Consider the following 18722-nt stretch of genomic DNA (forward strand, 5'->3'; position numbering starts at 1 on the left):
AAGAATAAAAAAGAAATGCTATCTTTATCTATTTTGCATTATTGTGTATGTCAAGGTACAGAGCTGTTCCCTTATAGTCGGGACATATGTGTAAGCAGCCAGATAAATCTATTGTTAGAGCTGCTGAATCCAAAGGGTCCCATGTTCAAGTCCTTTTCAGGCTCACATTTTTCTCACCCTTTCACATGTATATAAATGCTACCATCATTATTTTGACTGTATGTTTGTTTCAGATATAGACGAGTGCCAGGAAGGTACAGACAGATGTGGCAGTGACCAAGATGTCATGTGCTTCAACACTAGAGGTAGTCATAGATGTCCGAGAGTCACATGTCCCTCCGGATTCTCAAGATCAGATCTAGGTCCTCGAAGAAACAGGTAAACTAATATATATCCCATTTACATATATGTTCTGTTGTCCAAATTGCATGGCATTTCAATTTGACATATTCTAATTCAAGTAAAACTTTCAAAGAATGCACATATAAGGATGTAGATAAACTACATTAATTAGCATAGCAAGACAATGTTTTATGCTTCAACCTGACTGGTCAAATGTAGATAGAAAATATTTTCACATTTTAATGTTTAGCTTTGAATGACCTTGCTTTTTTTGAAATGAAAATCTTCAGATTCTGCTGTAAATCATTGTTTTATTTACCATCTTTTTGTTTATAAAAGAAGTGTGGGACATTTTTAAAGAATTTTCAAATAGTTGTTAAATGTTCATATAAAATCTTGTAGCAGTTGGGTTCTGCAGTGTTCTACTTCTACATTCCTGTACCATAAACACATGAAACATTGTGTAGTGGACCTCTACCAAAATTGTTCAAATTATAGCCCTGGGGTCAAAATTGGCCCCTTCCTGGGGGTCATTGATTTCAGTATGTACATGTAGTAAAAACTTAAAAAATCTTCTTGTCTGAAGGTGTAAGGCTTAGAGCTTTGATTTTTGGTATATAGTATCATCTATAGGTCCTATACCAAAGTTGTTAAAATTTTGCCCCAAGTGTCAAAAATGGCCCCACCCCTTGGGGTCCTAGGTTGTTCTTCAGTAACAAATATTTCTTAAGGATCAACTTTGGTGAAATCGATTTTACATTATTGTTTAATTATCTTTCAATTAATACATAAACACATTAGTAAAGAATGTACAAGATGCTGATACTAGGTATTGGTTTGAATAGTTAACATGACAAAGGACATGTACACCATGCTCTAAACTTACACATACCTTCATAATAGAAGCATTCACCTTTGTACAAAAAAAAGTAGCATCACAAGTTTTATCACGAAGGAACTGTTTGTCACCTTAGTGCAGTAACGGGTTCAGTCCTTCTAAATTTAATAGGAGTTAACCAGTTATTGCATTAAGTTGTTGATTTTGTTCATCAATATTATATTGCTTCCCTATTTAGTCAATTATCACACTAGTGGAATGTGTCAACAGTTTTTATCTATTCTGTTTAACTAAGGACATTTCACTGCAGACCTAACTGGCTCCTGATTACAAATGTTACATTTTATGTAATTATCAATGTTTACATATTTCAGTAGATTTTCATTTCTAATTATTTATAAGAATTATGTTTGTTTTCTTTTTTTTTGTTTTCTTTTTTACTTAACTTTTGTTATGGTCAATTTTTATGAATTTTCATTAATGACTTCTAAGTCTAAATTATACAGATTATTTAAGAAAGTCCTGCAAGAGTTTTAAGTTATAAGCAGATTCTAACATTTTCATTTCTTTTATTTTGTAGTGTTCGCTGTAAACGCCTGAGCTTCACATGTCGCCAAGGAGACGTGGAATGTTTGCAAGCCCCGCTTTCCCTCTCTTACAACTTCCTCTCTTTCCCCACCAATGTCAAGGTCCCAACAGATTTGTTTTCAATGTCTGGACCGTATGCACTCCAGAAGGATTTTTACTGGTTCCTTAACATTACAAATACATACTCGCCAAGGGGTGGCGTGAAACCAGTCTCGAGAAGTGATTTCGCCCTTAGACGTAGCAGTCAAACAAATAGTGCTGTGGTAGCTCTTCTTAATCGCATTGAAGGTCCTCAAGATGTTGAGTTGATGTTAACGATGCAAATTACAGACAGTGCGAGGGGATATACTGGCTATGCTATATCCAAAATCTTCTTATATGTTACATCAGACACAATTCAGTAGGAAAACGACTGTCCTTGTGGACAGAATCGTTCCTCCTTCGCGTGTTTTATTTCTGAAACACTGTTTCTATACATATGTATTGAATTTTCATCAGTACTTGATAAATGTGAAAACTGTGGAACTTATTGCATTTATTGGAATATATAATGTGTCCAACTAGCCTTTTTTTCATTTATCTTCATGTAATGCAGTCATGATTACTAATATTTTACTTGCATTCCATTACCTAACCACTGTTTCTAATGATCATCTTATCACTATACACATACACACCTTAATTAACCAAGACCTTTTTACTTCTAGTTGCCAGGTTGCTCTTGTACATCAGTTCACGCTAGAACATCCTTTCATATAGTCCTAACCTTAACAAATGTCTTCAACCAAATAACTTAAATAATTGCATCAAAATCTCTTAAAATCCAATCCTTGATATGACTAAAATTTTCCAAGCAACCTAACCTTTTCTGTCATTTTGCTGTTGAAGTTGGAATTCATGTGGTCATCCCCAAATTCATATCAGATTCAAGCAAACACAGACATTTACAATATGCAAGTCAGTTGGAAGGTTTATGTACATATTTAGTGGAATATTTTATTGGACAGTTGTGTTACATATGTTTAGTTACAAATGAGTTAAATAATATCCAGTCTGGATAGAACAAAAATCAAATAATGATATAAAATATTTTAGTAAACTCTTGGATGTCAGAAAACTGTTAAATATAATATCTGATAGAGGTTTTATTTTGTCTGAGCTTGAACAATGCCATTAATTATGTTAGTTCTAAGTAATGTAGAGGTCAGATGTTTTATATATTGCCACAAACTGTCTTTCTTAATGATAGCTGAATTATTTTACAAAGTTATGTAAGTACAAAATTCAGGTCCAAAAAAGCATAGGCATTGTATGCACAATTTGTATTTTACACCAATCATATAATGACCTCTCTAGGACTTTGGCCGCCTCCGTGGTCGAGGGGTTAGAGTCGATGACTTCTAATCCAGTTACCTCTCTGGCGTGGGTTCGATCCCCGGGAGATGCTTTGGTAGTTTAGCGCGGAGGAAGGTAGTCTAGTACTGGTGTAACTCTCCAGGAACGATGACTGAAATACTGTTGGGAAAAGGCGTAAAATGAAACAAACAAACAAACACTAGGACTATGTGCTATAAAATAAAGTTTAAGACAACTATATATACATATTAGGTCACCTATATTAGTTACATTCTATTTAATGAGACCTAAACTAAAACTTTGTGATAAGATGGATAATAAAGTCAAAAGTTCTTATAAAGTTTATTTTAGCATAAGAACTATATATATATACAATGAATAGTAAGGTCACTGCATGTCTTTTTTTTATTAAACCTGTTTAAGGTGGTATTAAAGGAAGTAAATTTTGTTCTACAGTACAAAAAAGTATAACTTTAATGAGTATTTTTTCTTAGTCTGATATGTAACCTTGCTGATATGTTGTTGTAGTATAACAGATGTGTTACCAATTTGTTATATATGTGTAAAAACTGTACATACATATTTGTATTGTGTTTAAATAAACTTCCAACTTCAAAGAATCGTTTTGTAAATAATTAAGATAATGAGGGAATGCTTTGATAAGTATTTTCTGTATTATATTCGGCATATTTTCTATTAAAATCTTGAAAATCGAATAAATGGGAGAATGTACATGTTCATTTGCACAGTGGCCATCAGTTCGTAGACCAGATCTTGTCCAACCAATAATTTGAGAAAGCTTTGGCCTAACCTATAGTCAACATATAACTAGAGTATGGCCACTTGATTTTGAGGTCAGTTGGTGAAAAAGTCAGTTTGGCTATGTTTGCCATGGTTTTCGGTAGTTTACAAGATGCGGAGCCCAAACTATATGTGGACTTTTTATGTTTAAATATGACCTTGAAGGTAGAGACCCGGTTGTTGCGCTCTGAACATGTGTCATACCTATGATCGTTTGTGCCAAGTTGATTTTAATACCTTTACAGTAGTTAAACACGAAATGTGAACATTTTATATTTGGCCTTTAAGTATAATCTTGACCTTGAAGGTAGCGGCTCGTTTGTTGCGCTCTGCACATTATCTCATTCCGGTGATCCATTCAAAACCTTTCCAGTAACTTGAAAGTTGTAGAGCGCACACAAAATGTGATCTGTGTACATTTGACCTTCAGTATGACTTTGACCGTGAAGGTGGATACCCGTTCATCTCATACTGGTGTTAATATTTCAATAGTAATATTGATGGCGTACACGAAGATTGCAATTTTCTGGAAACGGATAACAATTTTTCCATGTCAAATACACCACTTGTAACATTCAGCCTACCATAATACCCTGAATCTGTTGGCACCGAAAGAATTTAGCCTTTTGCAACTGCACCAGTATAAATTAAGCCACACCAGCGGGCTCTTCTGTGCAGTCTGTACAGACACTATACTGTTGCCTGAGTAACTTTAAATGACTATGTTCACCTTGATATCTATATATGTATTGTTCATTACGGACAGACCCCAAAGTGGAAGCTAGGCCGTATGTTTACTGTTATTCAAAACTCTTTTTTTGCGAAAGGAGGTTTTCTCTTTATTATCATTTTGTCACTAAACATTATCTTAAGTCACTTTTTAATTGACACAACCTCATTGGTACTGTAGTCTACATTTTTTACCGCGCTTAATGTCTGAAATAGACTTGTCAATCTTTTAATCTGGACTAGACCATTTATAAATGTCTAGAGATATACCCGGTATGCCGCCTGAATAACGAACCGTGCTTACCATTGATTTTCCGGCTGATCTCATGAAGCAAAGAATGGGAGCCCCGAACATGTCAACTAACATGCGTTTAAACATTTGATGCCAAAGTGAAAATATGCCTTTACGTAGGTAATGGATGTCGATGTCAATATTACAGGACACTGACAGTGACAATGTTGAAGGTCTAACTAAGGATACTTAATAAGCTCTTATAATTGAGCGTCATCATCTCCATCAAAGTCGTCTGTCGCACGTTGCCGTTTTAAGGCTTATTTTTAAAATTCGTGTATAATATTTATATAATTTTATAGATATACTTAAATAAGTCTGCTTTTAAGATCAAAACACAGTTATATCTTAGCAAAACATGTTAATGTAGCATGACTATAGGCACTGGAGCTACATGTAGTTCGATCACACACAACAAAACCAACTGCCAAGTTAACGAGTAAATTGTGCTTAACAACATTCAAAAGTTCATGTAAATATATGTTAGTCCTGATTCAGCTAGTGCTGCGTAAGTAAATATATGATTTTGATGATGTTGCTGTTTCTATGAACAAAAAAAAACATAATTGTATAATCTTAATTAACACTATTATTGAAGTGGTCCTTAGTGCATATTTAGTGTAAGACTAACATTTTTATATTTACATGTATATTGAAACTTGAGTTAAGATGACAAGATCGAGGTGTAGCTTATTCCGGAGAGCGATTTACAACCAACATGACCCTCCTGTTTTCCTCTTTGTGACAGCACTTTATAGACTTTACGTACATAGTTCTGTAATTGACGACTGTCGAAATTTTTGCCATGAAGTCAATTACAGGAATCAAACATGTAGATAACTTTGGATAACCTTATTATTCGTGAATTCCGATGGAATTAAAAAAATTGTGTATATTGCGAATTCGCTACGATACTGTTAAACATGAACAATTTATGATATGCCCTCAAAACATCAGTTATGTTCATCACTCAAGTCGATTTTGTATTACTAAAGTCCAACTAATAAGACTTGTCAAGAGACATCAAGATAATTTTTAACGGTCGATGTCTTTTTCCAACGAAAAAAATTAAACTGGTAGACAGTATGAAAAAAAAAATCTGTAACTTAAAATGGTTCAAACAGCTCACGCCGAATTTAATCAACTACAACTTTACCTGGCATACATTTCCTAGATTTAAATGATAAAAATCTTAACCAAAAAGCAAACAGTTTAGCTTTTAAAATGACGGAATATCTATTCAATGACAAATTTTGTTTGTCTTTCTTATTGCTAGCGACGTACAAGTGGAATCTGATTCGATTCTATGTAAAAAGTTCTGCCCACGGTATGATATCAACTGTCAGCACAACGAAACAACCTCCGTGTCCTACCAGTTCTTCTCATTACCGTCTATAGCTAAGGTGGATCAGCCGGCAGTCCTGCTCAACATAACAGCACAAGGATTTATCCTGGTACCTCAGATGTATCTCCATATTGTTTCTGGGAACGATGGAAAATTGTTTGATACAGTCGTGGAAGGAGAAACAGGTAACGTGTTTAACAATCTTGTGTACGTTGATTAATAATCTTGTGAAAGAAAAATGGGGTAAGTTGTTTGACAATCTTGTGAAGGGAGAATGGGGTTAGTTGTTTGACAATCTTGTGAAGGGAAAATGGGGCAAGTTGTTTAACAATCTTGTGAAAGGAGAATGGGGTAAGTTGTTTAACAATCTTGTGAAAGGAGAATGGGGTAAGTTGTTTAACAATCTTGTGAAGGAAGAATGGGGTTAGTTGTTTGACAATCTTGTGAAGGGAAAATGGGGCAAGTTGTTTTACAATCTTGTGAAGGGAAAATGGGGCAAGTTGTTTAACAATCTTGTGAAGGGAAAATGGGGTAGGTTGTTTAACAGTCTTGTGAAGGGAAAATGGGGTAAGTTGTTTGACAATCTTGTGAAAGGAAAATGGGGTAAGTTGTTTGACAATCTTGTAAAGGGAGAATGGGGTAAGTTGTTTAACAATCTTGTGAAAGGAGAATGGGGTAAGTTGTTTGACAATTCTTGTTGAATGGAGAATGGGGGAAAAGTTGTTTGACAATCTTGTGTAGGGAATGGGGGTAAGTTGTTTTTAACAACCTTGTTGAAGGGAGAATGGGGTAAGTTGTTTGACAATCTTTTGTGAAGGGAAAATAGGGCTAGTTGTTTGACAGTCTTGTGAAGGGAGAATGGGGAAGTTGTTTTAACAATCTTGTGAAGGGGAGAATGGGGTAAGTTGCTTTAACCCAATCTAGTAAAGGGAGAATGGGGTAAGTTGTTTAACAATCTTGTGAAAGGAGAATGGGGTAAAGTTGTTTGACAATCTTGTGAAGGAGAATTGGGGTAAGTTGTTTTTAACAATCTTGTGAAGGAGAATGGGGTAAGTTGTTTAACAATCTTTGTGAAGGGAGAATGGGGTAATTAATTATTTAACAATCTTGTGATGGGAGAATGGGGTACGTTGTTGAACAATCTTGTGATGGGAGACTGGGGTACGCTGTTTAACAATCTTGTGAAGGGAGAATGGGGTAAGTTGTTTAACAATCTTGTGAAGGGAGAATGGGGTACGTTGGCCAACAATCTTGTGAAGGGAGAATGGGGTACGTTGTTTAACAATCTTGTGAAGGGAGAATGGGGTAATTAACCAGGTTTTCCGAAGGAAAAAACTGGTTATTAGATTGAGGTATGTCGGCGGGCGGATGGGCGGACGGGCGGGCGGGCGGGCGGGCGTAAACAATTTCTTCTGTGCGCAACTCCTCCTACATTTCTCAACGGATTTTGACCAAACTTTCACAGAAAGCTTTGTCATCAAGTGCCCTGGCGCATATTGTCGGGGTTTTGCGATTTAGATAAATATTTGACCTAATTATGGCCCTTTGTTTTTTTTTCCTTATATAAAATATATAGTGAACAATTTCTTCTGTGCGCAACTCCTCCTACATTTCTCAACGGATTTTGACGCCAAACTTTCTCACAGAAGCTTTGTCATCAAGTGCCCCTGTCACATATTGCCAGGGTTTTGCAATTGGTATATATTTGACCTAATTATGGCCCTTTGTTTTTTCTTCCTTATATAGAATATATAGTGAACAATTTCTTCTGTGCGCAACTCCTCCTACATTTCTCAACGGATTTTGACCAAACTTTCTTAGAAGCTTTGTTATTCAAAGTGCCTGGCACATATTGTCAGGGTTTTGTGATTGGATAATATTTGACCGAATTATGGCCCTTTGTATATTTTTTCCTTATACAGAATATATAGTGAACAATTTCTACAGTGCGCAACTTCTCCTACATTTCTCAATGGATTTTGACCAACTTTCACAGAAGCTTTGTCATCAAGTGCCCTGGCGCTCACTAAATTCCCATGTTTCTTCCAAGACATCATTCAAGTATTTTTATGCCACCGCAGCATCTGCGATGCGGTGGCATATAGCGATTCAACTGTGTGTGTGTGTGTTTGTTTGTGTGTGTGTGTGTGTTATATAGATTATATAGATGAACTTAAAAAATCTTCTTGCGTGAAAAACCAATAGTCCAATTTCAACCAAACTTGGCAGGAATTGATCTTGGGTGAAGGGCTTCCAAAGTTGTTCAAAAGAATTTCATTCCATGCAGAAATCTGGTTGCCATGGCAACGCAAAAAGGAATTATAAGAATAAATTTAAAAAAATCTTCTTGTAAAGACCCAAAAGGCCTAGAGCTTAGATATTTTGCATAAGGCATTGTCTGGTAGACCTCTACCAAGATTGTTCAAATTATAGCCCTGGGGTCAAAATTGGCCACCTGCCCCGGGGTCATTGAATTTTTCACTATATGTACATATAGTAAAAACTTAAAATACCTTATTGTAAAGACCAAATAGCCTAGAGCTTAGATATTTTTGCATAAGGCATTGCTGGTAGACCTCTACCAAGATTGTTCAAATTATAGCCCTAGGGTCAAAATCGGCCCCGCCCCCGGGGGTCATTGATTTTTCACTATATGTACATATAGTAAAAACTTTAAATACCTACTTGTACAAGACCCAAAAGGCCTAGAGCATAAGGCATTGTGTTGTAGACCTCTACCCAGATTGTTCAAAATTATAGCCCTGGGGTCACAAAAATCGGCCCCTGCCGCGGGGGTCATTGGTTTTTCGTTATATGTATATAGTAAAAAACTTTAAAAAAAATTTCTTCTAGCAATTGACAAATGCTAGAAGGTTAGATATTTTGCATGAAACATTGTGTAGTGAACCTCTAGCAAGATTGTTCAAATTATACGCCCTGGGGTCAAAATTGCCCCGCCCCGGGGTCATTTGATTTTTCAATATATACATATAGTAGAAAAAATAAAAAAATCTTATTGTCTGTAGGTAAAGGTACAAGGCTTCAAAAACTTAAAAATAACCTTCTTGTAAATGCCCAAAGGCCTAGAGCTTTAGGTATTAATGCGGTGGCATAGCATTTTTTCTCAAATGCAATCTTGAATTTTTAAAATTGTGAACATTACTTTTCTTGATATCACACAAAAACCACACGCCAAATATTGGTTGACAAAAGAAAATGACAAGAGACGCAAAAATGCAAAAATTAAGCAAAAATAAAGTTACTGTTTAACCTTTCTAAAATATTTGGGAAAAAAGGCGAATAAGACAACATAAAATTTCGTCAATCATTTTTGTTTGAGGAATATTAAAAGAGCCATAATTCCTCCTAAAAGTTCAATTAAAAACAAATGCCCCTTCATGACAAAGCTTCTGTGAAATATTTTGCTGAAAACCTGGTTGCATCGCATTGCGATGTTCCTTGTTAATTTATTTAACAATCTTGTGATGGGAGAATGGGGTAAGTTATTTAACAATCTTGTGATGGGAGAATGGGGTAAGTTGTTTAACAATCTTGTGAAGGGAGAATGGGGTAAGTTATTTAACAATCTTGTGATGGGAGAATGGGGTAATTAAGTTATTTAACAATATCTTGTTATGGGAGAATGGGGTAATTAAGTTATTTAACAATCTTGTGATGGGAGAATGGGGTAATTAAGTTATTTAACAATCTTGTGAAGGGAGAATGGGGTAATTAAGTTATTTAACAATCTTGTGAAGGGAGAATGGGGTAATTAAGTTATTTAACAATCTTGTGATGGGAGAATGGGGTTCGTTGTTTCATACTGTCGGGTATAAAGTGTACGGTAGACATACAGGTAAAATGTTTAATAATGTCGTGGTAGATATGGGTAAAATATTTTTGTGGAAGGTGATACATGTATATTGTATGATGGTTTTAAAGGTCCATTATGCCTCAGAAATGTTTTTTTTTTATTTCTCAACAACTGTTATATTTGGTATCTTGTTATAGTTTCCAGTACCATACTCATTTGCTATATACACGAACTATCTTTTGTATCTTTAATTCTGTTGGCAATTGGTATATAATTAAAGTGAATTAGTATTTAGTATGGAAATGAAGATACTGCTTTGTTTACATTTTGCTACCTTTGTGACACATATAACTGCATGTTCAGTGCTACTCTTTTTCATGCACTTATATTCCATTATTTAAACATTAATAATTAAGCACATGTTTGAAATTTCTAAATATTATACAAAAAGATTTCTGAGGCATAATATATGTGCCTTTAGGTAAAATGAGTTACATAATTAGAGAGATACAAGTACAAGAAGTTGGTACATGTAGAATGGTACATATGCATTTAAAAGGAGACGAATACTTGGTGTGACATTGTCCCTGCCAAGCAATATTTAATTTTCTAAGGGGTTTGCATGCTCAAAAGAAGGTGAGAGTAAGTCTAAGCGAGTATTCCAGTATAAAGACAAAATAAGGACGACCTCTCGTACTAGCGCATTCTCGTCGTTATGTGCAAAAAAAGATGCGCAGAATGTCTCCGCGCCATACTTATTTTACTGAGTTATAAAAATATGTGGTTGGTACTTTTCACTCCGGATCACGGCAGCAAGCCATTTTGAAATATATACCACAGCTAGCTCAGTTCAGCCACCGCATGTATAAAATAATTTTAAATACATTCCATTTTCTTTTATTTCAGCCATGTTTCGTCTTGTGAAACCTCTGATTGGACCAGATGATATCCGTGTAATGATTAGATTAGAAAACAGAAGTTATATTGGCAACAAGTTACTATCAGCGCATAATGCACACTTACGGATTTTTGTATCTAGATATAAATACTAAAATTTCATTGTATTACCAAGTCAATCAATGTGTTCAACATGGGTTGAAAAAGAACAATTTCTTTGAATTAAAAACATTTTATGATAATTGTGTACATTAAGCGTAAATAGACATCTAGAAATCCTTTGTTAAAAATAAGACACAACTTAAGAAAACTATGTGCTCATAGACTTGCACGTGAAAATACTTTAATTAATAAAAAGTGTATCGCTCCTTAAATTAGTTGACCTTTATGCTGTAATTACATAAAACAAAAACAACAACAAAACAAACAAACGCAAATATTTTTTTTTACATTGGATATATTCTAGTGATTCAAACATTGTCTTATCCTTCGGGTACAATGAGGTTTTCGTGAAGTGAAATCCCGTGATTATTCGAAAAATGTCGATATTTAACAAGAAAATATTTTCACACTAGAATGAGGAAGCGATATAGTTATGGAAGAAACTACTTGAATCGTCTTTTCTATTTGTTATATTGTGTATGTTCAAACGCAGATCAACGCAGATCACAAAGTTATGCGGTATCGCGTAATCAATCTGATCTACGTACATTATGTGTAGGCAATCCGAATCTAAGGCAGTCCGAATCACATCATTTTATTTCTTTTTAATTCAACGATATGCTTGGACAGACAAATCAATTTTTAAAAAAAAGCACATGTATGTAGGGAATTATATGTTTTGAGTGAACCAGAATAACTTACATGACAAATTTTTCAGATAACCTTTGTTTTAAATGAAGGCCTTAATATTTTCAATGATCTTCTCTGTAGTTACTGTACATTGTTTGTCTAATGTTGTGAAGTAATCAATTAAAAAGTTTTCATATGGATTTCTATTTTTTCTGCATCAGTATTTAATGTCACGATTTTCAAGAACACAAGCTTAAGCGGTGTGGTTTAAGAAAAAATGACACCAGTTACTTTCAGATTATGTCATTTTAATGCTTGAGCCAAAACAAAAAGGGCTTGAAAAAATTGCTTTTCATAAGGTGATTCTGATTGCCTACACTAACTGCACTTATTTTTTACATGTATAAATGTTTCCTTGAAAATAATTATTTTCCTATTAAAGAACTTATGTTGGAAACTTTCAAGAACGAGGAATTCATATATGTTTTTTTAGGGTCATGATTTGAACAACCTCTGGACATTCTAGACTATATACCGAAACAGCGCTGTTGTGAAAGAAGACTTTTCTTGGGGGTTTCAATATTATACTATGTCCATACATGGAACACGAGAAAACCGCTAATGGTGGGTCAATAGCGATTACCAACACGAGAAGCCCCTGCTGGGCGGTGGTTGCGTAGATGGCAATTTTGAATATTGTGCGGCAAATGAAACAAAATCTATAAATAACAAAAATTTATGACAAAGATTTTCACTATAGACGAATATGATCTTTTTGGCATTTGTTTTTTGTTTTGGTTTTACTTTACACCGACACAGTATAGGTCATATGGCGACGTTCTAGCTTTACTGGCAGGGGAAGACTTCAGGAGCCCCTCCGTGCATTATTTCAGGCACGAACAGGCACTTGAGTAGAACAACCGACATTCCATATGCTAGCTAGATAGCTTCCTTACATGAAAGAATCCAAAGTCACTGTCGGAATTCGAACCCACAGCGGTGAGGGGCAAGTGGTTTGAAGTCAATGACCTTATAACCACTCGGTCACGGACCATGTTGTTATATACAATACTGACCTGGGCCATAAGTTCAACGAACACTAAATAATGCTACATGCCAAATAGCTTACTGTATCCCTGGCACATTTGAAGAGTTTCAGATATCATTCATTTACCGTTGTTGACATTTAATTATGTAAAGCAACTCTGTACATAATACGAAATCTTCCCGGTGAAACGATTTCTATGTATTTTGTTTATTTAATACAAATTTGCTATCGTGCAGACGAGGCAAAATATTTCAATTTTGGCCTTTTAAAGGAGTCACAATTAACTAAGTAATGAATTATAGTTTAAGCAAGAGCTCCGTATGCCGGGCAATGTACGCCCGAAGGCATACCTGATAGTTTTTTTAAAAGTAAATGTTGAGAAATTTTGATACACGATTTCCTATATATTGCTGCATAACACAGTCAAACAAGACTGTTTGGTTTTACGGCGATCAACATAATTTAGGTCATATGGCGCCGAAACAGGAAAGATGATTTTGACTAAACTTGGGTGTTACAAACTTAAAGCAACACAAGGGGCCAAAACCAACCCCACCGGCTTGAGCTAAAAGATGCATAGACTCCAGTTATTCGAACGCATCTAATCGCCTCTTTATCTTCATTTCCCATGGTGTTTGGAACATCTTTGATGAAGTGGATGGATGGGCTCCTGGACATCAAACAATCATAACAAGATGGCCACCATGGCCCATATATCGCTCACCTGATTCTTAAAGCTCTGAATTAATATTGTTAGCAATGAAAGAAAAGCAGATATAGTGCCATAATCTTAAACTGATATCATTACATATAGATGCACCTAAAAACGGTCAAAAGTTTTTCTATATACATGTATGTCTTTTTACATACTGTGACCTATCTTTGATCACAGATGATCATATTCAAACTTGAACTAGAAATAATACAAACAACCTTTCTGGCCAGTTTCCAGGATATTTGGCTAAAAACTGTAACCTCCAGGTTGATAACACTGTTTTCTCCATTTTTTCTATGTAAGAACTAACTTTTACCCCAGATGACCATATTTGAACTAGAGCTACAAATCATCTTCCTGTCAATTTGCAGGATAATTGGGCTTAAACTATTACCTTTGTGATGTAAATATTTCCCCATATTTGGACTGAGTGACCTAGTTTTTGACCCATATGACCTATGAACCATCTAAACAACCTTTTTGACCAATTTCCAGGGCACTTGAACACAAACAGTAGCCTGTAGTGTTAAGGTTTTCCCATATTCGGACTGAGTGACCTAGCTTTTGCCTACAGATGACCAATATTCGAACTTGAGCTAGAAATAATCAAAACACCCTTTCTGACAAATTTCCAATAAATTTGGACGAAACAGTAAACAAGGTTTTTCCATATTCGGGCTGTGTGACCTAGTTTTGAACCACAGATGACCCATATTCCTACTAGAGCTAGAAATCATCAAACCAACCTTTCTGACAAATTTCCAGGATATTTCGACCAAAACAATAGTATCTGGAGTGTTTACAAGGTTTTCCCATATTTGGGTTGACCTATTGACCCCAAGTGACCCATATTTGAACTTGAGCTGGAAATCATCAAAACAAACTTTGACCAATTTCCTATATATTTGGAGCAAAATAGAAACCTCTAGTGTCAGCAAGATTTTTCTTTTTTTTACTCCTGTGACCTAGTTTTTCATCTGAGATAACCCATGTTTGAACTAAAGTAATTTCTTGGACAATCATCCTGGCCAAGTTCGCTGACAATTGAGGCAAAAATGTGACAACTAGTGTTAACCAACTTAATGTGGACAGACGACGGACATTCAACGATCCTAAAAGCTTACCCTGAATCAGCTCAGGTGAGCTAAAAAAATCATAATCAGTCTGCTAACATCCTGTCATTATCTTTACCAACATTATTCATGTAGAACCAGGCCAGTTTGCACATCCATTCAGTCTGACAAGACACTTTACTTTTGATAAGCTGGATTTTTCTATTTCAATATTGAAATCATAAACTGTACCAAATTTAAAGATAGGCAAGTACATTACAAAATTTCATCATGTAATGATTTAAATGTGTGCTTGTTGAACTTAAATGTCTCTCTCAACAAAAAGGCACCTATCTAGGCAAATTTTCCATCAAAGATCTTGTAGTAAGACTAGTAGTGAACAAAATGCCAAACTGCAAACTTCACCGATACACCTGTAACCATGCCACAGACATATCAATAATATATCACACCAATTTATATGAAGTCAAAACACCTGACTGTCCAGTCCTACTCCCAGACATTTCCCCTCTTATGGAGCATAAAGCCAGCATAAAAACAAGGAACATCGCAATGCGATGCAACCAGGTTTTCAGCAAAATATTTCACAGAAGCTTTGTCATGAAGGGGCATTTGTTTTTAATTGAACTTTTAGGAGGAATTATGGCTTTTTTAATATTCCTCAAACAAAAATGATTGAGAAATTTTATGTTGTCTATTCGCCTTTTTTTCCCAAATATTTTAGAAAGGTAAACAGTACTTTATTTTTGCTTAATTTTTGCATTTTTGCGTCTCTTGTCATTTTCTTTTGTCAACAATATTGGCGTGTGGTGTTTTGTGCGATATCAAGAAAAGTATGTTCACAATTTTAAAAAAATACTTGAATGATGTCTTGGAAGAAACATGGGAATTTAGTGAGCGCCAGGGCACTTGATGACAAAGCTTCTGTGAAAGTTTGGTCAAAATCCATTGAGAAATGTAGGAGAAGTTGCGCACTGTAGAAATTGTTTCACTATATATTCTGTATAAGGAAAAAAAATATACAAAGGGCCATAATTCGGTCAAATATTATCCAATCACAAAACCCCGACAATATGTGCCAGGCACTTGATAACAAAGCTTCTAAGAAAGTTTGGTCAAAATCCGTTGAGAAATGTAGGAGGAGTTGAGCACAGAAGAAATTGTTCTCTATAAATTTTGTATAAGGAAAAAATATACAAAGGGCCATAATTCGGTCAAATATTATCCAATCACAAAACCCCAACAATATGTGCCAGGCACTTGATAACAAAGCTTCTAAGAAAGTTTGGTCAAAATCCGTTGAGAAATGTAGGAGGAGTTGCGCACAGAAGAAATTGTTCACTATATATTCTATTTAAGGAAAAAAAAACAAAGGGCCATAATTAGGTCAAATATATACCAATTGCAAAACCCTGGCAATATGTGTCAGGGCACTTGATGACAAAGCTTCTGAGAAAGTTTGGTCAAAATCCGTTGAGAAATGTAGGAGGAGTTGCGCACAGAAGAAATTGTTCACTATATATTTTATATAAGGAAAAAATATACAAAGGGCCATAATTAGGTCAAATATTATCCAATCACAAAACCCCGACAATATGTGCCAGGCACTTGATAACAAAGCTTCTAAGAAAGTTTGGTCAAAATCCGTTGAGAAATGTAGGAGGAGTTGCGCACAGAAGAAATTGTTCACTATATATTCTATATAAGGAAAAAAAACAAAGGGCCATAATTAGGTCAAATATATACCAATTGCAAAACCCTGGCAATATGTGACAGGGCACTTGATGACAAAGCTTCTGAGAAAGTTTGGTCAAAATCCGTTGAGAAATGTAGGAGGAGTTGCGCACAGAAGAAATTGTTCACTATATATTTCATATAAGGAAAAAAAACAAAGGGCCATAATTAGGTCAAAAATATTATCCAATCACAAAACCCCGACAATATGTGCCAGGCACTTGATAACAAAGCTTCTAAGAAAGTTTGGTCAAAATCCGTTGAGAAATGTAGGAGGAGTTGCGCACAGAAGAAATTGTTCACTATATATTCTATATAAGGAAAAAAAACAAAGGGCCATAATTAGGTCAAATATATACCAATTGCAAAACCCTGGCAATATGTGACAGGGCACTTGATGACAAAGCTTCTGAGAAAGTTTGGTCAAAATCCGTTGAGAAATGTAGGAGGAGTTGCGCACAGAAGAAATTGTTCACTATATATTTTATATAAGGAAAAAAAACAAAGGGCCATAATTAGGTCAAATATTATCTAATCGCAAAACCCCGACAATATGCGCCAGGGCACTTGATGACAAAGCTTCTGTGAAAGTTTGGTCAAAATCCGTTGAGAAATGTAGGAGGAGTTGCGCACAGAAGAAATTGTTTACGCCCGCCCGCCCGTCCGTCCGCCCGCCCGCCCGCCGACATACCTCAATCTAATAACCAGTTTTTTCCTTCGGAAAACCTGGTTAATGAACAAAGGGCAATAACTCCAAAATTTGACAAGGCATAGTTACGGTTCTTTTGCACTGCACATCTACTCAATGAGATCTATCTACCTAAGTTTCTTGTTCATATCTCCTTTAGTTTCAGAGCTATGTCCCAGACAAAGTTTAAAAATGAACAAAGGGCAATAACTCCAAAATAAGACGAGGCAGGATTGTGCACTTCTATTCAATGAGACCTATCCACCTACAAAGTTTCTTGTTGATGCCTCTTGTAATTTCAGAGTTATGTCCTGGACAAAGCAGCGACTATGCTCTTCCTTCAGGGACCATAAACAAGAGGGTCATGATGGCCCTGAAATCGCTCACCTGTATATAGACCCCTGAGCAAAGGTCAATCTTAAACGAGGCACTTTTATTTGAACAAACTTGGTAGACACCCATTAGAAGATGTTTCATGATAAATATCTAAGCTCTAGCTCTTTTGGGTTTTTATAAGATTTTTCAATTTTTTCCTATATACATATAGGGAAAAACAATAACCCCTCCCCCTCCCCATGGGAGGTGCCAATTTTGAACCCCAGGGCTTTTATTTGAACAAACTTGGTAGACACTCACTAGAAGATATTTCATGCTAAATATCTTTTATAAGAAGATTTTTTAAGTTTTTACTATAAACATATACAGAGAAAATCCGGGGCCAATTTTACCCAAGGGCCCTTATTTAAACAAACATGGTAGACACCCATTAAATGATGTTTCATGCAAAATATCTTAGCTCTAGCTCTTTGGGGTTTATAAAAGAAAACTTTTTAAATTTTTACTATATACATAAAGGGAAAAACAATGACCCCCCTGGGACGGACCAATTTTTACCCAAGAGCTTTTATTTGAACAAACTTGGTAGACACCCACTAGAAGATGTTTCATGCTTAATATCTAAGCTCTAGCTATTTGGGTTTTTTTAAAAGAAGATTTTTTAAGTTTATACTATATACAAAAAAGGAAAATCAATGATCCCCCCTCCCCCCGCCATGGCAACCAGAGTTCTGCTTGGAATTAAATTCTTTCAATAATTTTTAAAGTTAACTACCAAAGGAACATTCCTGTGAAATTTGGATGAAATTGGCTTAGCCGTTTAAGAGGAGCTGTTGTTTAATGTAAAATTTTACGGATGGGCGCCGGACGAAAAGCGATCACAATAGCTCACCATGTCACTTTGTGACAGGTAAGCTAAAAACTGAAAACCCTGAATTTATTCAGCCTTATTTTAATTTGTTTTATATATTGGAAATGGGAACTTTCAGGAGTATAATTAACCTAAACTTCAAAAGCCTAAAAACTTGTATCCATGCCTTGACCTTTGACTTTAAAAGTGTGCCTGCCAGGTACAATATAGTTTATGAAGGTCCATATACATGTACTAGTATACTTTTGATTTTATGTTACCAGAGTAAATATAAGCTTTTCTTGGTCACAGAGACCTTGAGTTTTAACCATATGACCTATAATTTGGTTTTGGTGGGTTGAGTGCATCAAGTTGCATACATATGCAGAAAGGTTATATATAGAAGGACTTTTATCATATTATGACCATGCTTAATATTGACTCCAAGACCTGTAATGGTCAGAGCATATCGAACTGCATACTT

At 35.4% G+C, this 18722-nt stretch overlaps 1 protein-coding gene across 3 annotated transcripts in view; it reads left to right on the forward strand.

Annotated features, from left to right (window-relative positions):
• LOC132724674 (fibulin-1-like) overlaps positions 1–11869 on the forward strand; it is a 38645-nt gene extending 26776 nt beyond the window's left edge. For 2 of the 3 annotated variants that reach the window (XM_060709605.1, XM_060709607.1), the window contains 2 exons: positions 234–378; positions 1761–2331. In XM_060709605.1, coding sequence (XP_060565588.1) covers positions 234–378; positions 1761–2172 — 557 coding nt within the window. In that variant the 3' untranslated portion in view covers positions 2173–2331. Of the gene's footprint in view, positions 1–233; positions 379–1760; positions 2332–6222; positions 6477–11011 lie in introns of those variants that run through there. The other variant, XM_060709606.1, reaches the window with a different exon arrangement.
• Positions 11870–18722: the final 6853 nt, after the last annotated feature.

The sequence above is a fragment of the Ruditapes philippinarum genome, unplaced genomic scaffold (assembly GCF_026571515.1).
Source record: "Ruditapes philippinarum isolate M1 unplaced genomic scaffold, ASM2657151v2 ctg703_1_1_1_1, whole genome shotgun sequence".
NCBI lineage: Eukaryota > Metazoa > Mollusca > Bivalvia > Venerida > Veneridae > Ruditapes > Ruditapes philippinarum.